The 24,202-nt window shown below is 36.4% G+C and overlaps 5 protein-coding genes across 8 annotated transcripts; 4 read left to right on the top strand and 1 right to left on the bottom strand.

Moving 5' to 3' along the window:
• Nucleotides 1-2,445: 2,445 nt before the first annotated feature.
• Nucleotides 2,446-6,197, top strand: LOC116015576 (pentatricopeptide repeat-containing protein At2g37320). Of its 3 annotated transcripts, none has more exons than XM_031255681.1 (3): nucleotides 2,446-4,474; nucleotides 5,238-5,380; nucleotides 5,832-6,197. In XM_031255681.1, exon 1 carries the CDS (start codon nucleotides 2,556-2,558, stop codon nucleotides 4,047-4,049), a length of 1,494 nt encoding a protein of 497 aa, XP_031111541.1. In that variant the 5' UTR covers nucleotides 2,446-2,555; the 3' UTR covers nucleotides 4,050-4,474; nucleotides 5,238-5,380; nucleotides 5,832-6,197. The 3 variants fall into 3 exon arrangements, with proteins under 3 accessions (XP_031111541.1, XP_031111542.1, XP_031111540.1); XM_031255682.1 differs by having other exon boundaries at nucleotides 5,238-5,630; XM_031255680.1 differs by having other exon boundaries at nucleotides 5,238-6,197.
• Nucleotides 6,198-10,511: 4,314 nt separating this feature from the next.
• Nucleotides 10,512-13,389, top strand: LOC116015245 (ABC transporter G family member 20-like). Its single transcript, XM_031255274.1, has one exon. The coding sequence runs from the start codon at nucleotides 10,825-10,827 to the stop codon at nucleotides 13,081-13,083; it is 2,259 nt and encodes a 752-aa protein (XP_031111134.1). The 5' UTR covers nucleotides 10,512-10,824; the 3' UTR covers nucleotides 13,084-13,389.
• A 1,701-nt stretch (nucleotides 13,390-15,090) lies between these two features.
• Nucleotides 15,091-17,115, top strand: LOC116017204. Of its 2 annotated transcripts, none has more exons than XM_031257739.1 (5): nucleotides 15,091-15,408; nucleotides 15,908-15,986; nucleotides 16,060-16,147; nucleotides 16,270-16,375; nucleotides 16,723-17,115. In XM_031257739.1, exons 1-4 carry the CDS (start codon nucleotides 15,112-15,114, stop codon nucleotides 16,358-16,360), a joined length of 555 nt encoding a protein of 184 aa, XP_031113599.1. In that variant the 5' UTR covers nucleotides 15,091-15,111; the 3' UTR covers nucleotides 16,361-16,375; nucleotides 16,723-17,115. The 2 variants fall into 2 exon arrangements, with proteins under 2 accessions (XP_031113599.1, XP_031113600.1); XM_031257740.1 differs by having other exon boundaries at nucleotides 16,694-17,115.
• A 78-nt stretch (nucleotides 17,116-17,193) lies between these two features.
• On the bottom strand, nucleotides 17,194-20,117 carry LOC116017203. The gene is made up of 4 exons (XM_031257738.1): nucleotides 19,819-20,117; nucleotides 19,474-19,649; nucleotides 17,798-17,996; nucleotides 17,194-17,634 (listed from the first exon to the last, which is right to left on the bottom strand). Exons 1-4 carry the CDS (start codon nucleotides 19,898-19,900, stop codon nucleotides 17,405-17,407), a joined length of 687 nt encoding a protein of 228 aa, XP_031113598.1. The 5' UTR covers nucleotides 19,901-20,117; the 3' UTR covers nucleotides 17,194-17,404.
• Nucleotides 20,118-20,810: 693 nt separating this feature from the next.
• Nucleotides 20,811-24,057, top strand: LOC116015476. The gene is made up of 6 exons (XM_031255556.1): nucleotides 20,811-21,062; nucleotides 22,009-22,144; nucleotides 22,995-23,082; nucleotides 23,218-23,265; nucleotides 23,431-23,546; nucleotides 23,649-24,057. Exons 1-6 carry the CDS (start codon nucleotides 20,873-20,875, stop codon nucleotides 23,782-23,784), a joined length of 714 nt encoding a protein of 237 aa, XP_031111416.1. The 5' UTR covers nucleotides 20,811-20,872; the 3' UTR covers nucleotides 23,785-24,057.
• The last annotated feature ends 145 nt before the right edge of the window (nucleotides 24,058-24,202 follow it).

The raw sequence follows: 24,202 nt of genomic DNA, 5'->3' as shown, positions 1-24,202 counted from the left end.
AATCCATCATGCGCATTATGGACCATGTCTAGATTATGTAATTGCAGTTAGTATATTATGTACCTCCGGTCAACAAATTATGTACTTGTTGCCATTAACATATTATGTACGTTTAGTTTATTTACAGGTCTATAATTTGTTAACTGAAGTTACATGATGTTAACTACAAATACATAATCTCATTGTCGACCTTGGTACACAATATAATTTGTGTTATTAGGAGTACTAGTTCTCATGGAGTTGTGTGTGTATATATATAATGTCATATGTAGGCTCTATTTAACAGAGCTTATTTATGAGCTTATAGTTTATTTTAAGCTTGATAATGTTAAAAAAAATAAGTTAGTAGCTTCTAAATTTTATTTTCCTATCTTTATCCTTAATATTATAAATAAATACTAGGTAACACCCTTTACCCCTCTCAATCCTTTTAACCTTTTAACAACTCTTTAATTTTCAGCTTCTAGCTTATAGCTTTTTAGCTTTCAACTAGATTTGCCAAACATAGTCGTGATAATGTTTTTGTGATGCCCGCATGTCAACTCAATTGGTTACAGGGGTGAAGTTTAGGAGGAAAGACCAGAGATCGAGTCACACCTATATCAGTGTGTGGGTGAGCAACCTCTCAAAGTGAGGGGCTCCTCTCCTCGTGCGCAATGAACAAATGTCTAACCATTCTCCCAAATGCTACACCAAAATTTATATATATCATTCGGAGATGATAATAATTATGATATTAAATGTTTAATTTGAAATCAATTATAGCAATGAGCAATTCATGTAAACACAATGAACATTTAGCACAATTATGATAAATGTCGAACACACACTTGACTAATTGGGCACTAGTCTCAACATCATAATTAGCATTTTAGTAAAACTTTATCAAGATTACAATTTGGAAAGCTTATTCCCAAAGTGGTAGCACTTGTGCTTGGAACATGATGGCAATGGATTAATGTTTCTTAAAGATAGGTTACAATATTTGACTTAATTAGGCTTTAGAATTTTTTTTTAAATGAAAATTTAATTGTTGGACCAACTGAAAATGTATATTTGGTTGCTTGTAAATACTAAATAGTTTTTAATAAAACATATTGGAGTATTTGTAAATTATTTTACATATTGGGACAACTCCATTTAAGTTGATTGAACAGTTAATTTGATAATCATAAAACTCTCTGTGGAAATTGTATATTGAATTTTTTGGTTTGACCTCCCTTGTGATCCTTTGCGGCTTTGCCACCTAAGTCACAAGGCAGATTTGGTTGCTTGTAAATACTAAATAGTTTTTAAGAAAAATTGTAATTTATGTTCTTCACAAATATGTCAATTATCAATGTCATTTCTGAATTATTAGTGGTGTAAATGTTGCCCATCAATTTTTAAAACGTGACATATATTGATCAATGTTACCCCTGAATTATTACACTTGCAAACCCTTAATACACTTAATTTTTCAAATAGACTAATATAGTGACCAATTAAGTATCAACTAACAAATATTGATCAAATGTTTTCGAGTTAGTTCCAACAATGGTCCCGCGATTATGCTGATTTTTAAAAATTGCTATCGTTTTTTAATTTGGACGAAAAAAGACAGTTGACTATTGAATTTATTCAAACAATGGTTCTTTCGTTTATGTCCAGTTAATGAGGCATTATGTGTGCGGTAAATTAGTATTTTCATATTTCGTTTTACATACAATATATATAATTGACGATTGCTAAGCACCTTGTATTCAATTGGCATATCTGTGACTCTCTTGAAAGGAATGTCACGAGATCAAATTCTAGTGGTAGCTACAAGTCTACAACATTTATGGCATGTTTGGTTGGATGGAAAATTAATTCCATGGAAAATGTTTTCCATAAATATGAGGAAAATAGGTAATTCTATTGTTTGGTTGGATGGAAAATGAATTCCATGGAATTCCACTTCCNTGGAAAATGAATTCCATGGAATTCCACTTCCCAAAAGCTAAGGAAAACAAATTCTTTGGTAGGAGTAGGTATTTTGTTTTCCATAGATGGTGGGAAGAAAATATTAAGGCTTGAACTATTTTACCATCAACAAAAGTTATTAATTACATATGTATATATATTATCACTATTATTACTAAGGGCATTTTAGTCTTTATATTCATAATTTCTTACCATTCCAAATTCAACCAAACAATGGAATTCATATTCCCAGTAATTTCTTTTCCACCAACCAAACAGTGGAATCCGTTTTCTTGGTAATTTGTTTTCCATGAAATTTGAATTCTATTTCCTTTAAATATTTTCCAGCGAACCAAACGGCCGATAGAGAAAATATATTAAACATATAGTATAGTGTAGATATTACTTCAAAAAAAGGGAGGAAAAAGGGTGATTAATTGTCGCCTTTATACTCCGGTGATTGATGCGGAATAATACATGATCACCGCGTGCTTGATTATCGCCTTGTGCTCAGCCGCCTCCGCCGAATGGTTGTAGACTTGTAGCTTCGTATGGTACAGGGAAATGAGCTGAATGACACGGTCGATGAATGAAAATACACTACGATATATATGAATAGGAAAAGGCTAATACACGCCATTTCCGAACGCGTATGCTCTGCAAATCAATCGCCATTTCTTCCGCATACATTATTTTCTTGCGGAGTTGACAAGTTTTCGCAGCCCAGAAGACTCACCAGACGGCTTAAACCCCCAAGGTTTCTGGATATTATCAAAGCTTCAAAGCCAAATGTCACTGGTAAACGGGGGGCCCATCTTCGCCTCATTGAGGAATTTCTTCAAACAGATATTAGTCAGCTGGATTGGCACCGCTCCGGTGAAGAAAATTCAATTGAATTGCTGTCTAGACTTCACAGACAAGGGTTGAGAACTGACCCAAGTGTTCTATCAAATGCTTTGAGTTCATGTGCGTCTGAAAGAGCTGTTAGTGTAGGAATTCAAATTCACTGCTTGGTAATGGTGAATGGGTTTCTGTCGAATGTCTATGTCGGGAGTTCTTTGATAACACTGTATGCGAAATGTGGCGTGGCGGGGGATGCATACAAGGTGTTTGAAGAAATGCCTGTGAAGAACGTGGTGTCGTGGACGGCTGTGGTTCATGGGTTTTCACTAGAGTTTCAGGTGGATGTCTGTTTGCAGTTGTACAGGGAAATGAGGACCTCTGCATTGATGCCCAATGAATTTACGTTCACAAGCTTGCTTAGTGCAAGCACAGGTAGTGGGTGCTTTGGTCAAGCTAGGAGTGTACATTGCCAAACAATTTGCATGGGTTTGGATTCTCATTTGCATGTTGCAAATGCACTTATTGCAATGTACTGTAAAGGTGGGGAGATTGAGGATGCTCATTATGTATTTCAAAAAATCAATGGTAAAGATTTGGTTTCATGGAACACTATGATTGCAGGTTATGCACATCATGGGCTTGCACCAAAAGCTATTGAACTTTTTGAACAAATGAAGGATCAGAAGGTGAAACCTGATTCCATTACTTTTCTTGGGATTTTATCTGCTTGCCGTCATGCAGGATTAGTCAAACACGGTTGGTTTTATTTCGATTCAATGGCTTGTTATGATGTGAAGCCAGAGCTAGACCATTTTTCTTGCATTATAGATCTTCTTGGACGAGCAGGGAGGGTAGAAGAGGCTCGTAATTTGATCAAGGAGATGCCCGTGAAACCTAATGGTATAATATGGGGTTCACTGCTGATGTCTAGTAGGCTTCATGGGAAAGTGGAGGTGGGGATAGAGGCTGCAGAAAATAGACTCATGCTTGAACCATGGTGCACTGCTACACACTTGCAGTTGGCAAATCTATATGCAAGCATTGGCTTGTGGGATCAGGCTGCAAGAGTACGAAAAGCAATGAAAAATAAGGGGCTTAAGAGTGACCCAGGGTACAGTTGGATTGAGATACGGAATGAGGTTCATTATTTTAGAGTAGAAGACAGATCACTTGCCCAATTGAATGAGATTGTTCCTGTTATGGACATTTTGGCTGATCACATGAGAGATCTTGGTGAAGAAGAAATAGATTGCTCACTGTGAGCTGTAGTGCCTGACATAATGGTGCACTATAACATAGATAAGGCTGCCATGGATTACTCATCAAAGAATTGCAATGGACATATTTGCTTAATGTTAAGAGTCTCACATTGGAAACATAGGAGAGAATATATGGGTTTATAAAGTCATGAGTTAGACTAGCTAATTGATTGGATTTAATCTTTTAGTGTGATTTGACCCTCTTAGAATATAACATAGTATCAGAGCTTATTGTTGCCATACAAAACTCTGATGTACACGCAAGGAAAGTGAAAGCGAAGGTCTATAATTTCAATTTCATGAATTACAGCATCTCCAGTATTAGTCTGACAGCTCACCTAAAGCCTAGAAGGCTCTTCATGTGGTGCACTTTTTTTGAAGTTTGGGGATGATTAACTTGGATGTACACAGACTGGGCACCAACTCTAGTAAGTTACATCACAAATTAAAGGCATAGTAATAGCTACTGGATCAAGATATTTTATTTCCATACATTCTTCTAATTTATGGGGTACGGTTAGGATTATTTTGCTCCTTATTCCCTGTCTTTGACTATGATGTTAATAGGTACATTCATGTGTTAGTTGGGGAGTTTATAGGTTTATGACTTATGGTTGTCATAACAGAAACCTAAATGAAATAAAATTTTAGATTACAGTTGTTTGTTTCTTATTTTATGTTTTCTTGATTTCCCAACAACTATCTTGATAAGGTCAGCTTGGAGTTAAAATAATCAGGTCACAATGTCACATAGATTTTTCTGTTACAGTAAGTGGTCTTTCTATAAATTTTGATGCTTGAAAATGATATGATTAGCAGTATAGTTCTTGTTAGAGAACATGGATTCCGCTGTTATAAAGGAGACAGAACAAAATTTGTTGGCACTATAAGTGAAGAATCCAAGACAGTTTATAACCAAAAATGTAAGAAACCTGCTAATACCAGGTCCTTAACTCTCAAAACCTAGATCCCTAAAGCAAGGAGACATCAAGAACATGATTCCAGCTCATTGATTTCTTTATTATATTTCTTGAAAGTGAAATTTCATAAACTGCAATTGCATGTTAAATAATATCCAAGGTGGAAAACTGCAGATAAAATCAAATTCAAGTTTCATTCCAGTCTTTGGTGATTTTTACATGAATGTTATTTAACTTGTTCTATTGGCTATTGTTTTCAAATGAGGTGCAGTCTTTGGTAGACTGGTAGCTGGTTTCCCCCTTTCTGGTACTGTACTGTGAGTTGTTGCAGTCCAGAATGCAAAGAGCATGAAGCCCTAAACAAAATTGGAAATAGTCAATGGAGATTGGTTGAGTTCACCCAAAAAAGGCCAGGTTCGATTTCTACTACTAGCAATCTCCTATTAAATATATTGCGCATCTATGGCAACCCAAACTAAGTTGGTGAGATTGTTGGCTTGGTAAGCATAAGATTCCAAGTTCGACTTTCACTAGGAGCAACCTGTTTGTTTTCTTTGTCTGAGCCAGTCAGCTATGGAGAACTTTAAGCTAGTTTACATAAGCTCATTGTGGTCCTTTGTTGATCAAGGTTACAAGACGAGATTTACCTAATGTACATCATCAGGTAGTAGTAGTTGCAGATTTTCCTCATTACCCAAATACATTGTGCATCTTCTTTAAAACTTACCGTACCAGTGTACCATCCTGATTTTATACTGAAGTCAACAAATCTCGAAATGGGTAGCCGAGTGGGGTGGAGTATGATTCTCGTACTTGAAGATTATTGCCATGCTAGTGTGATTTCTTTCTCATGTGTGGTTTGCAGGATATTATTACAACAGTGAATTCTATCTAGTGTATACTCTCGGGCAGTGGTTACGAGTTTTATTAGTCAATCAAATTTTTTTAAAGAGAGAATTGAGAAGGAAGAATAGTAAGGTCCCAGTAGCTGAACTCCAATACCTAATGTGGCTTATAGTCCAAATGATGAAAGCATATGGTTGAAGAATAACTGAAGATTCCCATCCAGCCAACACAGGCTTCAATTGGAAAATGGATTTCGTGAGGAGATGGAAGGCGTGTGCAGTAGAGATTAGGAATTTGTTGGCCACCACTCACCATATCACAACCATTTGGAAATTGGAATTGACATTTCCCATCATTATATTAATTAACCTTCCTAATTACATCATTACCATGCTAAATTACTTTCTAAATTATGCACCAAATTCTAAGCTTACGCTAACCGTCTCGTCTTAGGTTGTACCCCTTCTTAGGCTACATGAAAAGTCTACTTATGTGTAAGTAACATGATTAAGTAAATCAATGAAAAGTCTAGTTATGTGTAAGTTGCGTTTAGGGTGATTAGACTAGTGATAGAAAGGGAAATATTAATTATATAAACATATTTTTGGTTATTAGCGATCCATATTGTGTGTATCTCTTTCGAACGATTAATTAACACATTAAAATGTGAAGAGTAAAATAACTTTTAAAGAAATTGAGATATTGTTGTGTGCTCTACATCATTAATTAGATTCAAGCATCAAATTATTAATGTTGATAAGAGTGATAGATGGCAACCCAGTTTGGCTGTGGCGAGTGACGTGGCGCGAAATATTTTGCGTTGGAGTTGTTTCATGCCTACCTAAGCCTAAAGTTAAACGCAATATAACATGACCTTAAGTTATGTTACATGCCTACCTGAGCTTGAAGTTAAACGCAATATAACATGACCTTAAGTTATGCTAGGATAGAAACTTTGTAGAGTTGAATTAAAGAGTGATTTGTAGGTTAGTATTAAGAAGATTGAAGGGGAAATCAAGAGAATGTATCTCCATATATACGAATATTTTGGGTGATGAGGGAAACATGTAGTTATCATTCGATGATATGCACAAGGGAAACCCATATGAGTATTTGAGTGGCTATTAAAGAGTAATTGAACAAGATTGTCATTGAATGGTAACACACATATCTATATAATAAATCTATACTAAAAGTATTATATGACTGGTTGATAACTTTCACAATCAGATCACCTCGACTACTACTACGATCTCCATATATTTCAAACTCATCTTAAATTGGCCAAATCTTGACTTTTCACTAACCTTATGAGATTTGTTAAAACATAGCAATACAGGTTTTCATTTTCTTTCCTTACATCAAAACAAATAAACCATTTAATATAATCAAGATTGGACATAATCCAAGGGTGACCACTTCCCATAAATGATAGTATTGATTACTAACATTTCTCAAAATGTCTTTCACTTCCATATTTGGCTAAAGCCATCAAAAACTGGAATACAATAGTGATGAATACCGTATAATATTGGTAATTTTCTGTTATTATTTATTCTTTTTAAATTTTTTTTTATGTAACCACCATTCAAAGTTTAAAAATAAGAAATTTGCACTTTTCATCGTTAAGTTATAAAGTATTTGTATAATTCTTCCCTGAGTGTTAGTCATGCTCACTTTTCGTTCAGTAATACTAAAATTGTAAATTTCGTCCCTAATATTTTATTAGTAAATGGATGAAAAGTGCAACGTCAATGATAACTTAAGGACGAAAACTCCAATTTTTCCTTTAAATTTTTAAACACATCTTGAATGATTAGAGTAATGTTCATACGCTCAATTTTTACCTCATTTTTTATTCATTTCTTACATGGCAATGTGGCATGTTCTGATTCACTCATAAAAAAGATTGGACCATAATTTTTACTACTTTATTTTTCTTATATCAATAAAATAATAATACATCACGCAAGTTTTACTCTATATAAGTGTATATATCAATTTTTCTTAGAGATATGCGTCAAAAGAGTGAAAGACAAACGTACTACTATACGAACATTTTTTTCTTAATTATTGGCACATGGATTTTAGGTGAGGCAGCCAATTATTTCGTTCTTTTGAAAAAAAAGAAAAAAAAGAAAAGGAAATACGATGAAAAATGTACGTAAATAGGTAATACTACTTGGAAAAGCAATCAACTTAGTAAATAAGAAGAACATGGCTTAACCCCAAAAGGGATGATCGAGTGGGTGAATCATGACTTTCATACTTAAAATTGACTAAAAGTCACAAGATCAATTGTTGCGTGCTCTGTCGAACTCGCCGCACAATATCAAAATAAAAATTTATATTCAAACTTTTTAAATTTAATAATTTCATATTAAAATTTTTAATTTTTATGCAATTATATCTAATTTTATTATCGAAATTGTGATGATTCGGTGCATCACCGATAGTCAATTAGGAGGTGTATTAAACATATTGTTAATTAATAGACAACTTAACTATTCCTTGCATCCCTACTTTATGTTGTGTCAGATTCGATTAAGGTTTGATTCAAATTATTTACAATTTAATTTTTTGTAATATTTAGTCTAAAATATTAGTGTATAGAACTTTATATATTTAAAAATTATATCAAAAGTAATATTAGACATTAAAATTATAAAAAAAATATTAAAGATAGAATCATAGAATTAGTTTAACTAATAAATAGTAAACATAACGTTTAAAATGAAACAAAAAGAAAACTATTTTGGGTTGGATAATAACATTTGATAATGTTATTTATGTCTCATATGTTACTGGGAAATGATATGTGTTAGAGCAAAGCAGAACAAAGACAAAGCACCTATGTTCGGGGTTTGCACCTAATTAAATTGGTTCACTAAGTGGGTCGTGGGTGCAATAGCAACGCCCTCTCCGTACAATACATGAGTACTTTTGTAAATGTACTGTAGGGTTACATATATAAATATGATATTTGTAACAATGGACATAATATCATATAACAATTATTAATTAAAATAACTGCTTTGCTCTCCTTGAACACACTGTCGAACCATGTAAATCATGTATTCTTCTTCATATTATGTTTGTTACTGATTTCTTGATCTCATTTTCTAAACGGATAAAATTACACAAAAATATCAAATTTGGTATGAAATAACTAAAATTTAAAAATGTTTATATAGTTCTAATTAACCAAAGGAAAAAAAAAATTACGAAAAGAAAGCTAGGCTATAACACACTTTGAAAAGCATGCATTCAACTTAATTAAGTGAAAAGTGGAATAACATTGAGTGCAAGAAACTTAATTTTACCTAAAATAAAATAACATTATATTCACATTTTGTGAATAAAATAATATGTTTAAAGAAAATTATTTTGCATTTGTTAATACTTAAGTAACTCAACGTCGTAAGTAGTCATGATCTAGAAAAAAATCCCTTGTTTAAAAAAATTTGTTTTGCATTTGTTAATACTTAAGTAACTTAAAGTAAGTAGTCATGATCCAGAAAAATCCCATGTTTTATACTTTTGTGATAAATATATATTTTTTTCTTTTGAGACTTGTTGGAAGAACCATTTTCACAAGCTGAAAACCACATTCTGAATTTTATAAGCAAAACCATTTTCACAAGAAAAATGGTAGAACTGTGATGGTTGTTTCCTTCTTTTCTTTGCTGGCCTAGCTAGCCTGGTACTCACCTAAATTTCGACACTTCAAATCATATCTAGACATTATATAATTATGAAAATATTACTATATTAATTTGTTCGGTAGGTATCAATAGTATCAAGTATAATCATATACATTATGTTTTTTTATATGAGTACGTACTATCAGTATTGTAACTAATAGTATCCATCACAATAAAATATACCGTACATTGTTGTACCCGATATTATCATATCGTAAAAAAAATCATATAATTTATTATTATTTTTTAAAGTGTCAATTAATACTAGTGTTAATTAATGTTTGGTTGTACATAATACTTCTAAGTTCCAACATAAGTGGCAGAAATAATACTCGCTCTCTCTTTTTTTCAAAAAAAAAAAAAAAAAAAAACTCGCTCTATCTCTCGTGCCCCTAGCTTTCTAGGGGACTTTGGTTCATTCCTGTTGGGAATGCTTCTCTAAATTACAATTCAAATAGCATGACAGTGTAGTGTTCTTCCCATTATTAGACCTGATTGAACTATATATTTTCAAAGTGGATAAATTGTTAAATATAAAAGATAACTCTCCCTAGCTAATGCCCTTGCCAATGGCCCCTAGCTCTCTAAAATTATCATTAACCATACCATGTCTGGATACAAAAATTTGAAACCCAAATTTATTTCAGCACATGTTCTACCTTTAGAATAGACTAATCTACGTGTTATATATCCGTCTCTAGACCATATTCAGTCCCATACAAAATTCACTACATCGATCTCCAATCCGGTCCAAATAACTGATCAATCATAACTATCGTCTCGTGATGTATTCTAAATATATATGGTGACACCATATACAAAATCCTATAATAATATTAGAAAAATGAAAATAGAGAACAAATTAAAAATGATGTGAAAACTTAGTTAATAGGGGGGGTGGGGGGGGATTGAGACTTAGCTTGACTAAGTAATATGGGAGAAGAGGAGTGACATATATTAGTGATGCATCTTGGCAGCGGAAGGCATCCAACTCTTCACCTACTGACCATTCTTTACATCTTTCAAACCTCATCTCAACACGAAACTAACCATATCTCCCCCTACAAATCTCAAAATTTCACTCACAATCTACTTTAATTTGCAATCCGCCCAAGAAACAGCGTAACCAACAGCCACTCCGATCCCAAAAATGTTAATCCATACTTAGCCTTCCCTAATCTCTAGCTCCCAATTTCTCTCCATCTCCATTATCGTCTGTGTTTGTACAGTTTAATTTTGCAGTGCAGCAGTGTACTGTTGCTGTGTTTCGGAGAAAAATAGGAACGTTAAGGACGTTGAATTGTTACCATGTCTCAAGCTTCTTCCAGAGATGACATGTCGACGGCGAGTGATCTTCCGTTTTTGGGGCCGCGCCAGGCTATGGAGCTTCAAGAGCTCACGCGGAGGCCGAGGCATAGCGTCTCCATGACTCTCGGCGAGCTTCTGCACCGCGTCGGAGACTCCGCCGGTGAAAGACCTAACAACGGCGGCGGCGCCGCCAATGATCATCGTGTTCTCCAGCTCTATGATCCGGTCCCGTATCCCAGCTCGTTTCCGTTTGTTCTGTCGTTCCACAATCTGTCGTACAGCGTGAAGGTCCGGCGAAAGATGGCGGTTCCGGCGTGGCTGGGGAGGAGTACGGCGGAGACGGCGGCGGCGCCGCTGTCTCCGGCGGAGAACGACGTGAAGGTGTTGCTGGACGACATCTCCGGGGAAGCCAGGGAGGGAGAGATCATGGCGGTTTTGGGAGCCAGCGGGTCGGGAAAATCGACGCTGATCGACGCGTTGGCTAACAGAATTGCGCGGGAAAGCCTGGGAGGAACGGTGAAGATGAACGGCGAGATTCTCGAATCAAAGCTGCTCAAAGTGATATCGGCGTATGTTATGCAAGACGATCTTCTGTTTCCGATGTTAACAGTAGAGGAGACGCTGATGTTCTCCGCCGAGTTTCGGCTCCCTCGCTCCCTCTCCCGTTCCCGGAAGAAGGCCAGAGTTCAAGCCCTAATCGAGCAGCTCGGCCTCCAAACCGCCGCGAAAACTGTGATCGGCGACGAGGGCCACCGCGGCGTCTCCGGCGGGGAGCGCCGCCGCGTCTCGATCGGAATCGACATCATCCACGACCCTATCGTCCTCTTCCTCGACGAGCCGACCTCCGGCCTCGACTCCACCAGCGCATTCATGGTGGTCAAAGTTCTCCAGAGAATCGCGCAGAGCGGCAGCATTGTAATCATGTCCATCCATCAGCCCAGCTACAGAATCCTCAGCCTTCTCGACCGTCTGATCTTCCTCTCCAAAGGCCAAACGGTTTTCAGCGGTTCCCCTTCCAGTCTCCCCAGATTCTTCCAGGAATTCGGAAATCCAATCCCGGAAAACGAAAATCGCTGCGAATTCGCCCTGGATTTCATCCGAGAACTCGAGCAATCCTCTGAAGGAACTAAGAATCTAGTGGATTTCAACAAATCCTGGCAGAGAAAATTCTCCCCTTCCTCAACCTCCAACCCTAACAATGTGTTTCCAAATCCAAAACCCTCCCTCAAGGACGCCATTAGCGCGAGCATTTCCAGGGGGAAATTAGTGTCCGGAGCTACAAACATAAACTCAACTCTTTCACCTTCCGTCCCCAAATTCGCCAACCCGTTCTGGGTGGAAATGGTGGTGATTGGGAAGAGATCCATGGTGAATTCCCTGAGAATGCCGGAGCTATTCGCGATGCGATTCGGCGCAGTTGTTGTAACAGGAATCATTCTCGCAACAATCTTCTGGAAGCTCGACGATTCCCCAAAAGGAATTCAGGAGCGATTAGGGTTCTTCGCCTTCGCCATGTCCACAACCTTCTACACCTGCGCAGAAGCCATCCCTGTTTTCCTACAAGAGCGATACATTTTCATGAGAGAAACAGCTTACAACGCCTACCGTCGATCCTCCTATGTTCTCTCCCACTCCATTATCTCCCTCCCATCCTTAGCGCTCCTCTCTTTCGCCTTCGCCGTCACCACATACTGGTCAGTAGGGCTCGCGGGCGGTTTCTCAGGCTTTCTCTTCTTCCTCCTCTTCGTCTTCGCCTCTTTCTGGGCCGGATCCTCCTTCGTCACATTCCTCTCCGGAATCATCTACAATGTCATGATCGCCTACACGCTCGTCGTCGCAATTCTCGCCTACTTCGTCCTCTTCAGCGGCTTCTTCATCAACAGGGACCGAATCCCGCCCTACTGGATTTGGTTCCACTATGCTTCTTTAGTGAAATATCCTTTCCAGGGAGTTCTGCAGAACGAGTTCGACTATCCGGACAAGTGTTTCGTGAAGGGGATCCAGATTTTTGACGGGTCGCCATTGAAGGCCGTCCCTGAAGCTATGAAACTTAAGCTGCTGCAGAACATGAGCAAGACGCTGGGAATTAACATCACGAGCTCGACTTGTTTGACCACAGGGCCTGATATCTTGAAGCAGACTGGTGTTACTGATATAAACAAATGGAATTGCCTTTGGATCACCATTGCCCTAGGGTTCTTCTTCAGGTTGCTGTTCTATTTTGCTTTGTTGATTGGGAGCAAGAACAAGAGGAGGTAAATTGATCAAACATGTCATCAATCACACAGGGGGAAGTCTCATCTAATCAAACATTTCTTGAAGATCATCATTTCTTGGAACAAAAATTTGGGAATTATATATATTTTTCTGTTTTCTTTTTTGTTTTTACTTTGATCATTTTCCTCCTCCTTCTTCATCTTCTTCTTTTCTTCTTCTTGTGTTTGTTTGAAGATGGTTGTATGGTAGTTCAATTCATGGGGTTTCTACACATAGTTACAAAGTAGATGTACCAATTATTGGTAAAACAGCTTTAAGATGTAGTCCTAATAACAGTAATTATTTTCAGATAATGCATATTTGTTTGGTTTTATTCTCACTGATAATTTAGTAATTTAAAATATAGAATTTGGCTTGAACAACCCCAGACTTTTAGTTAAGTCAAAAGAGACTCACACCATCTTATCCACACTTACATGGATTTACCCTGTCTAAAATTAAAAACTCAAAAAGTTAGTGGTGTTTCCTACTAAAAAAAACTTGTCCATTTTTATAATGTTGCCTTAATATAATTTATGGACTTCATTTATTTGTTTGAGATTTTTCTGGAGTGCCAATTGACATTGATGTTGATAGTACGCGGCATAACGATGTATGTTATATCTGATTGTACATGTGGTATTGACATCTATCAGTATCCAGTGCAACAAAAAAAAAGTACGAGTAATTCATAACATATTTTATTGTATCATGTATTAGTGATATTGGTGTTGATAGATATAGTAGAAATTTCATAATTTTAGAGTAGACTTACCATAATAAAAATAGTGACTATGACCTCCACCATACCATAAATATATCATTGTTTACAAACATTATTCGCTATTTATCAAACAATAACATTATTTACCGAATAAACCATTATTTGTATACATATCCACCATTATAAATCATTCTAGTTTCATTGACAAGTCTAATGCATTTAATTTTTTAAAAAAAACTACCTGTAAATTCGTTGGTCTTGGGCATAACATGAGATCACATTTTCATTGAAGTGTTAGACTTTATAAACATGCCGATAGAACATGATATCTTTGGATAACATTTATAATAAGACTCTTTGTTAAACAAAATAAGAAAATGGTTAAATAAGCCACTAAACTTTATTTGAAAAGTTAATTAGGTTCTTAAACTTTTAAAAAAGTACCAATTACACCATTTAACATGTTAAATTGGGATAATAAAACTTAAAAACCGATAAATGACCTGCTATTTCATGTCATTTCAGTTCAGACGTGATGGATCCACTTTGTAAAGTAGACCCGGGTCCATGGTATAATTATTGGTAAAACACGGGTTGTTATGCCGTGGACCCAGGTCCACCTTGCAAGGTGGACCTGGGTCTACATTCACATACACTGTACTCTACATTCACATACACTATACTCTACATTCACACTTTGTAAACTTCACATTCACACATTACAGGATTATATGTTTAGTAACTATATTACCAATGTTATGCATTCACACATTCAAAACTCTATATTCACAGGTCCTATACTCCATATTCACAACTTGAGAACTCCACATTCACACTTACAGGGCTACAAGTTGCTAGAAATCTATTACAGATTCACACATGCATAACTCTACATTCACGATTTCTATACTCCATATTCACAATTTGAAACCTCAACATTCACACATTTCTGGGCAACTCTACATTCACACAATCATAAATTTACATCCACGATTTCTATACTCTACATTCACACTTTGAAACATCTACATTCACACATTTTTTGACAACTTTATATTCATCAATATGTTTACTAATTTTTTAAAAAAAAAAACAAGAAACAAAAACGACGTAGTTTTGGACCCAGGTCCACCTTACCTTGCAAGGTGGACCTGGGTCCACAGCATAATTTGCCGTAAAACACACCGTCATCATAATGGGCCTATGCCAATTGAGGCCCAACAACATTTTAGCCCATATAGATGGCCCAAACATTCCGAGGCGCGAAAGCAAAGTCCGCGCTCGAATTATCCCAATCCAATCCACAAATGTCGTTCTTGTTAGCAGCGGTGGCTCCGCCGTGTTTCGCCGTAATTGAGTCCGCAGCGAGCCAGCCACGGCGGGGACGGAACTCGAAGAACACTCAAAAGAGTAAACAGAACGTGAAAACGACCAAGCCTTCCACCGCCGTCACCTCGACTACGAACAATCCACCTGGCTTCGGCGGAAAGGGGAAAAATCCTGTGTGGCAATGCGTACAGAATTGCGGAGCGTGCTGTAAACTTGATAAGGGCCCCGACTTTCCTTCCCCTGAAGAAGTTTTCGATGACCCTTCCGACATTCAGGTCTCCTTTTTATCCCTATATTCTCTCTATTAGTGCCTTGTGGACCTTTCGGGATTGTTTCTGATGCCAAATTGTGTTAATCTTAACTAAAGCCTTAAAGAAAATGTCTAAATTGATAGTTGTATTGGATATATATATATATATATATATATATATATATATATATATATATATATATGCTTAGTCTTATTCTATTTATAAAGTTTTTCAACCGAGTTTAAACTTGAACCATTGAATCTTAAAGCTATATTGACTTAATATATATACACATGTGCTTGGAGCATATATATATATATATATATATGCTTAGCCTTATTCTATTTATAAAGTTCTTCAAACCGGGTTTAAACTTAAACCTATATTGACTTGATATATATACACATGTGCTTGGGGCGGATTCATGCATCCATGACATAGTCTGGTGAAGTCGGGAAAAACTAGGCATTTGTATGTATCTGTATGTATGTATATGTAATGCAATGAAGTTTGGTGATTTCAGTTGTACAAGAGCTTGGTGGGTTCAGATGGTTGGTGCATACACTATGAGAAGAGCACAAGAAAGTGTTCTATATATGCTGGTGAGTGTTTTTGCTGCTTCTGCTTATGTTTACAGTTTGAATTCCATTTTCCCATTTTGTTGTGTTGTTGTAGAGCGACCGTATTTTTGTCGAGTGGAGCCAGAAATTTTTGAGACACTGTATGGAATTGACAAGAAAAAGTTCAACAAGGAAGCTTGCAGGTCTTGCATAAACATTATATTCTTTTCTGCTATAGTATAAATTTTTTGAAGTTTTTTACATGTGGAATACCATTGTTAGTACTAGAAAGGCTTTTTGTTAACTGGACAGTGTTTTATTGCAGCTGCTGCATAGACACTATCAAAGCAGTGTATGGATCAAGTTCAACAGAACTGGATACTTTCAATCAAGCAATATGGAATACGACAACATAGTGAAATTTGAGTTTTGTGAGTGCTTCCAATTTCTTGTTTCCACTTCTCTAGTTTGGTTTTTCTTTGATTATGAATTTGGTTGTTTAATTGTTGATAAAATTCGAGTTTCAGGAGGTATTCATTCTTAGGGCTTGACTTAATGAGCTAGAGTCATTGAAAAATTTAATTCAAGCCCCGCTCTGATCATTGTAGATTATGCTGTTATCTGCATTTAATTTAAGCATAGAGGAAACATTTTACCTAGCCCTTACACATCCAAATAATTGTTCAACATGTGATTATCCCTGGTTTGCTAACTACAAATCTATTTCTTTTTTACCTTCGGTTGTATAGAGCTTGAGGCTCTTGTCTTTCTCATGCAGTGTGTCAATTGCAGTCCTACACACTCATGTTTACGACAGGATGCTCTATGATGGGGTAGGTTGGTGCATCATCAGAAGTATATTGGATTATCGGTCAGGACTATATTTGCAAGAAAAACAATGCATGGCAGGTACAATGAGTGCTAGGGATGAGGGATCAAAAATTAACTCTAAAGCCCAAACGGAAAGGTTGGGAAGAAGAATGAGCGGGGGGACTGAATGTCTGAATGTTCAACCTTTTGTTGCCAACTGTCAACTATGTTATGCTTAATGTAAAGAGGGAAACACACCACAGGTTAGAATATGGGGCTTTAATGAAGCAGCACAGAATTGTAATGCTTAGTCAGTTTAGACATATAAGTCACTAATTGACTCTCATCCTATTGCATTGTCTATCATTTTTTTTTTTTTGAATCAACTGATTTTCCTATATGTTGCCATTTCGTGATTCCAAGATTATAAATATCCTTGTTGGGACAAAAAAAAAACTTATACATGTGAATATAATTAGCGTTGTATGTTTCTCTGTACACAGCAATAGTTCTATACTGCTACATGTGGAGAGCCTTGCATCACTAACTTTAGCATTACAGATGAAAATGATCATTTGCATGAGAGATATATACCCTACCACCACTCCAAAATAATGATGATGATGATTATGATAGAAGTGTACCAGTATCTATATCACACGGGTGAGAGGACCAATGCCTAATTCATCCTCAATGTCATCCCCCTCTTCAAATAGTTTCAGGAACCGTGCTTGCTCCTGTTGTCTTCTCCTTTTTTGCCAATACTTGTATGCAGTTAGCCCTCCAACAATCAAAACAGCTGAGACCAAAGCTGATATTAGCAGTACTAGAGTCCAGTCCATTCCCTTTTTCTCATTTCCGTAATCAGAGTGAACCGGTGCTACAAAAATACAAGACAGAAAGGTAAGGATGGGCTGAGAGAAGCGCACACAGATTCATATAGGCATAAGAATGATAAGATTAAGGTTTCAATCGAGCAAAATGTTTATCCTAACCGAAAAGCAGTGTTAGCATAGAGAGGGAGAGAGAGGAGAAACACTCACCACCTACAAGAGGGACACACTCTAGACACAAAAATGTTGCATTGAACTCGTTCTCCTTGGAATGGGTGTATTTGCCATCAGCACTTGTAAATGCAGAAACACAAAATTCCCACTCATCAAATGTATCATCTAATTTTATCATGTCCTCCTCATAAAACCCACATCGTTTGCATTTCTTATCTAAAAGTTCTGTCAGAGGCTGAAACATAAACCCAATTCCAATACTATTATTATTCCAGAAGGATATATCTATATAATTATGATGGGAAAAATATAGACACACAATATAAATATATATGTATGTATGCATGCATGTAGTTTTACAAAATATGAAACTTCAATTAGAAACCAAGCCTGTAAATATATATATATATATATATATATATATATTCAGGTTTGGATGGATGAATTGGGAATCAACTTTCTAGCCAATACCATGTGCAAAACAATTGCATCTATACATTGTGATGCAAGTAATTCAGCTTCATAGTAGTAACCTAGAGAGAATGTAGAATAACCAAATTCTGGAAGTGAAAAGACACTTGAACATAGTTGTCATCCAGGGGCAGAAGTAGTGAACCAACAGCATCAGCTAATATTGGATTGCTTTTTAGCACTCAAGGCTTGTGTCACTCAGCAGGGGTTCAAACTTTAAAGGGTGCCCAATTCACATATGCCTTTACTATGCCTCCAGGAGAAAGAACCAAAGAATGAGTCATAGAACCTCAGCTTTAGTGGTCTAACAATTCATAGAACATCAGTTTTAGTGGTCTAACAATTACCCTTTAGTACCCATATGTAATGTTCAGTCAAATTAGAAAATGTGTAGTTCAGCAATTGGTTAACAGTTCATTGATCCTAATTTTTTTTTTTTGGGTTATGGGTGGTTTGCAGAAAAAAAAAAATCACCTTCAAACTGGATTTAACCTGACTGCAATTACACTACTAACAACACTAGTAAATAATGTAACAGAAACTAAAAACGATATGAAAAATCAAAACACATTTCCCCTATTACCAACTATGACTAAAACTTAAGGTCTTCATGAACGACCAGATTAATTCCAGCCCACCTCCACCTATACCTCCCCGCTCCCCATCCCCAAAACAAGGCATATGTAAATTCAATCTGTCACACAAAAATGAAATCAAAGCAAGGCAGTCACAGCTGATAGGTAAAATCACCTTATACATTAGCAATGTCAAGAGAAATAAGGGGGTTTAGTTTAGACCTAGACAAAAAATCTTAATAAAGCAGAATCGTAGATAACTTCCTTTGTGCCAGGCTTACATGCTAAAGTACACAATCAAAGTTAGTCAGCCTACCTCTGAACTGAGGTTCACCTAGCAAAAAACTACAGCTCCTCTTTGCCTTTGAAGGTAGGAATCACTTATCAGTTGTCAAGGCTAGTTTAATAAATTTTATGAAAAGTAATTACCTCAAGGAAAACTAACTTCTTTTATGAAGTTCTCTTAACATTGTAAATACTATTCTTTCCCTAGTGATGCAATAGCATAGAACCTCAACATCATATACTTAGCCAAAGTAAAAGAAAATGTCTGATAGGCTGAAAACGCCTCATTTCAAGTCATAATCTACTACACTAAGCTATGAGCTCGTTTACTGTCAGTAGAAAGAAAACTAAGAATTATATAAACAATAACTCATCACGCACCTGCCAAGATTCTTCACCTGTGAAGTTATACAAATAGTCTTTTTGCTTCACATCAGGCAAAACTGTCATGTTTTCCCCTTTACACCGAAAGTAAACAGTCGGTTTGAATCCGAACAACTCATGAGTTGTGAATATTTCAATTGAATCAAGCGTAACTACTGCTGATGTCATCAGTTCTGCGAAACAATTAAAAAACAAGGTTAAATTTTTACCGAGGCTTCTCCTTTTACAGACTCAAAATTAATTAACCAATCGATAAACCGCGACTGAGATTCAGAGAATGAATCTGATCAGGAACTAAGTCAGGCAAATAATAGAAAAACATGTAATTTTAAATAAAATTACCTGGCATCCAGGTAAGAAGAATCGAACTGTACAAGAGGAAAATGATAGGAAGCCGGAATCGTATTCGACGGCGGATTGTCATGAACCTTTATTCTTTCCTTGTAGCTGTGGATGATCGAGCTAAACCGACCAGATGCGATTTAGGAGGGGCGGATACAAGCACGTCCTCTGCTTGAACGGAGACGGCGGTGGTGAAGGACGTTGCGAAAGGTTGCGTTAAAGGACGGAGGAGAAGTTCGCGCGGTTGCTCGATGGTTCTTGGCGTCGGCCGTTTTACTGTAATTTCTCAATTTGCTTTATGAATATATCAGTTGCAACAAATTCTCTGCCCACCCCTTGGGTTTTCTTTTTTTTCTTTTTTGGTTCCACTTTACATTTTAAAAAAATATATATTTGTTTAGGATTAGTAACTTTGTTACAATATCAGTTCATAATTACTTTTTCAATCTACTGAAACAAAAAGAGTTAATATTGCTTCCACCGAATATTTGATTCTAGTAATTATAGTATCTTTTTATACATATTTTTTCAATAGAGAGTTTCAATATGTGATATCCTATTTAAGAAAGCCGCATAAATGTCATTAAATTATAAGCTACAAGATTAATCACGGACAATTGTTATACCGTGGATCATGGTCACAAAACGACGTTGTTTCAATAAGTGGGAGAAACTGTTCTCGTAAATCTCGTAACTGATACTACAGTTCATCTCAAATGATACTACAGTTGTGTTGAACTGATATTACAATTGTGTTGAACTGATACTGCAGTTGCGTTGAAGGGAATTGTAATTGCGCGAAAGGGACCGTTTCAACCCTTAATTTTTATTAATCAAAAGGACGTCGTTTTGATGCGCGAAACAGCAGCCCAGTTATGTTGGGCCACACTTTTACGAAGCTTGGGTTCATTTTCTAATACTTTCATTTAAAATTTCAGATCAATCAAACGGCGTCGTTTTGATGATTTAGGTTAGTGAAGTGAGAACTGCCATTACCGTCTTCCTGGATCCAGAGTGACCAAAAAAAACTTCTCTCCATTCTCCCATCTCCAAGATGACGAGCCTACTCAGAAACGCTGCGAAGTCGAGCCGTTCGATCCAAGCATGTTTGGGAAATCAACGGCTCTCCTCGCTCCTCCGCGACACTTCCAGAAGGTTCACAACAGAAGCCGGGGCTCCGCCACCACGGCAGCCGCAACGAGGAAACTTTCCTCCCAGACCAATTCCCGATTTCGAACCAAATGGTCCGATCTCAAATCTATCGTTTTCTAACTCTTTCAATTGTTATTTTTATTTATTTTTAAATTCTTCAACGTGATTGGTGATATGAGGTTGGGGTTTAGGGTTTTTGCATAATTTCAGCAGTACTTGCATAAATTGTGGAAGTTACTGTTTTAATGTGATTGTTTATCCTACTTGTCATGTATGAAGCAGCTTGTGTATGCATTGGACTTCCTGAAAATTTTAAACTTTCATGAGTGAATGGAGCTGCCTGCTGTCCATGAACTGTCTAAAATTTATAATTTTTTAAACTAAATTTATTGCAAATTTTCTGTTCACTAAATGTTATATTGTGCTTCTATGGAGTTTGGAGCAATATAATTCCTAGTAGTATATCAATTTTAATGGACTTTCATGTTCACTTCACTTTGAAGTAAATGTTCAACTTATCCAAAATGAACATAAGTTAACCTATAGTGTGAAATAAACAAGAAGTTCAACTGAAATGAACATGTAATAGAAACAATTCAAACAAAAACAGAGTTCTGTAGAATTGGAAGTCAAGCATAATAATTTACATCTACTCACTTAGGTTTCAGCATTTCAAATGTAAATTTTAGACAGACTTTGATACCCTATCCTTTTTTTGCATGCCTTATTTTATTCATTTCTTTCACTTGCTTTGGAAATGGGTGATTGATTTACTTGATAATGCATAGTGGATATTAATTTAAGGGTGAACTGCGAAAGTTGTGGTGGCAATCAGATTTTATACTATTTGCTAATTGCTTTAAAGAAATCTAATCCATACAACCTTAAAATTTTAAAACCCAAATGATGTAATTTACAAGGAAAGAGTCACATTGATCTTTGACTTCTGATATAAATTGTCTACTTTGTCAACTTTTTATATGAGGGATGCAGAGTATAATTACATATATGTGTCTAAATCTCTCTCTCTGTCTCTAGGTAAAGTGTATGGGAGGATAAATTCAATTGGAAGGTTTACAACTAAGAGTGACATTATAGCTATGATGGGAGACTCTAATCTGACTTCGGAAGATATCAAGTTTGATTACAACATAACCTTCAATGGAAATGCAGCGTAATTTCTTAATGCACTTTCCCTCTTTAAATATTTCAGTGTGCCATTCTTTAGAGATTATACGTTCTTTGATTCATTGGTTGGAAAGTTTCTAGTAAGCCACTATTATCTTTTGCTGTTTCATGATGTAAGAAAAATTTTCAGAGAAAGGTTTAAGGAGACGGTGTTAGACTGTTAGATAGAAGTAGGCTATCTGTGGTGATGCAGTGTTGAAGAATAGTTGGGAGTCTGAAAGATAGGAAGGAGAAGGTCTCATGATTGCTTATTGCTCGCCTTTTTGTTGATAGTGCCAACCTCCTTTTTACGCTGCCTTCCCAATGGCTTTTTCCCCACATTCTTTTATTATGCTCCTCTCTTGTGCAACATTCCTGGGCTGTCTGTTACTGTACTTTCCTCCTTTGTCCGTTAGAGAATAGTGGACTTTGACCTAAGGACTCAGATTAACTGTGGAGAACATGACCAAGTAATCACCCCCAGCTCAATTGGTAGGGCATGCTTTTCACGTCTCGAGGTTCCGGGTTTGACTCTCCTTAGCCCTCTTCATGTATTTTTCCTTGGGCCCATTAGTAAAATGGGGTTTTACTTTTACCCCCCAAACATAAGGAATCATAGCTTGTTGATTTGGAACCTCCATCTCCAAATGCTTTATTTAATTTATCATTTCATGATGGATTGTGTGTTACCAACATACTTTCTTGGTTTACAAATTTGGACATGATAGAATCAGGGCTTCATGCTGTTGAGTTCTTGGATTCACTTCAGCAAAAAGAATCCCAAAAAATAAATAGATAACTAGAACAAAAAAATTCAGACAGTTTTTGTTAACATTGCAGTTGATTCATGTGAACAGGGTAATGCAATTCCCTTCTCAAGCGGATTATTCAGCTGCAGTCAGAGCAGTAACTCCAAAGACAACACGGCAAGGTGGACTGTATAAGGTAGTTTCTCATGCATTGCCTGATATGTAACTTTTTTTTTTAATCTCTTTTTTAATTGACTTTCATTGGGAGGTAGCAGGCAAGAATTCATTTTTCATTGAAGAACTTTACAGTTTGCAATTACTTTGGTGATAGGTTGATCGTATACAATGGGAGAATCTAAAATCATATGATGGAAAATCAGTAAGGGAAATTGATTATCCTGTCAATGTTTAATGCCTTTTGTCTTAGTTTGTTTTTATTTTAGAAGATGAAATCTCATGCAGTGATACTGTCTTTATTAAGTCTAGTGTTTTTGGCTGGGTAATGACAACCATATTTTTTGTCTCTGTTTTACCCTCTTTTCAGATTTTACTGCAAGGGATCCCTCGCAATGCACAAATGGATGATGTGGAACGCTTTCTTTCTGGATGCCAGTATGATATATCTTCCGTCTCAATGTTTTCCCGCACAATGCAACCAAGGTAGAGTACTGCTCCCTCTTTCCCCTTCCCTTTTCTCATTTATTCATGCGCCCTTTCTGAAATGGATCATTTTTGGTTGCGGTGGGGGGGTTGGTATTGCAGATATATAGAAAATCAGGAGGCAATTAGGATGGCTGTTGTGAACTTCCCATCACGAGCTTCAGCTTCACATGCTTTTATCACCAAGAACAGAGGTTTCTGTCTCAATAGCCAAATTGCCATTCGAGTTCTGCATTAACAGCTCTTTTATAAGCTCCTTTACATCATTTATACTGTTTCGAGGGAAAATACCCATTTCATCTTGGTGTAGTACTGTAGTTTGATCCCTTTTAGAATGTTGATGAAATAACCTTTGTGAGATGGGGTTAGGGACTTAGTGGTCTGATTTTTTTGTTATAATTCACTCTCTTTCTACTGCAAAGAGACACTATTTGGTTTAGGGTGCTTTAACCATGAAGTCCAGAAAATGGTTCTATTTGCTAGTTATTAAAACCCATCTACTCTTAAAATACTCAAATTGTGCCAAATGATTTTTTTTTCTTTTTTTTTTTCCCTAAGAAAAAGTGAAAATTTGCTTCATTATTTCTTTTAATTGAAGCTTTAGATCATTTACCACTTTAATCGCTCTTTAAAGTGTTGTTCGGATGAGTCATTAC

The sequence above is a fragment of the Ipomoea triloba genome, chromosome 4 (genome assembly GCF_003576645.1).
Source record: "Ipomoea triloba cultivar NCNSP0323 chromosome 4, ASM357664v1".
Classification (NCBI taxonomy): Eukaryota; Viridiplantae; Streptophyta; class Magnoliopsida; order Solanales; family Convolvulaceae; genus Ipomoea; species Ipomoea triloba.
Note: the sequence above shows the minus strand (reverse complement) of the source record. Positions and strands in the feature narration are given on the sequence as shown.

Excerpts from the sequence above, each read along its gene's own strand:
- LOC116015576 (XM_031255681.1), top strand. The coding sequence starts at position 2,556 with ATGAATAGGAAAAGGCTAATACACGCCATTTCCGAACGCGTATGCTCT.
- LOC116015245 (XM_031255274.1), top strand. The coding sequence starts at position 10,825 with ATGTCTCAAGCTTCTTCCAGAGATGACATGTCGACGGCGAGTGATCTT.
- LOC116017204 (XM_031257739.1), top strand. The coding sequence starts at position 15,112 with ATGTCGTTCTTGTTAGCAGCGGTGGCTCCGCCGTGTTTCGCCGTAATT. Across the intron at positions 15,987-16,059 it reads AAAGTGTTCTATATATGCTG|AGCGACCGTATTTTTGTCGA; the intron begins GTGAGTGTTTTT and ends GTGTTGTTGTAG. Across the intron at positions 16,148-16,269 it reads TTCAACAAGGAAGCTTGCAG|CTGCTGCATAGACACTATCA; the intron begins GTCTTGCATAAA and ends GTTTTATTGCAG.
- LOC116017203 (XM_031257738.1), bottom strand. The coding sequence starts at position 19,900 with ATGACAATCCGCCGTCGAATACGATTCCGGCTTCCTATCATTTTCCTC. Across the intron at positions 19,650-19,818 it reads TCTTCTTACCTGGATGCCAG|AACTGATGACATCAGCAGTA; the intron begins GTAATTTTATTT and ends ATTGTTTCGCAG. Across the intron at positions 17,635-17,797 it reads GTGTGTCCCTCTTGTAGGTG|CACCGGTTCACTCTGATTAC; the intron begins GTGAGTGTTTCT and ends GTATTTTTGTAG.
- LOC116015476 (XM_031255556.1), top strand. The coding sequence starts at position 20,873 with ATGACGAGCCTACTCAGAAACGCTGCGAAGTCGAGCCGTTCGATCCAA. Across the intron at positions 22,145-22,994 it reads ACCTTCAATGGAAATGCAGC|GGTAATGCAATTCCCTTCTC; the intron begins GTAATTTCTTAA and ends TCATGTGAACAG. Across the intron at positions 23,547-23,648 it reads TCCCGCACAATGCAACCAAG|ATATATAGAAAATCAGGAGG; the intron begins GTAGAGTACTGC and ends TTGGTATTGCAG.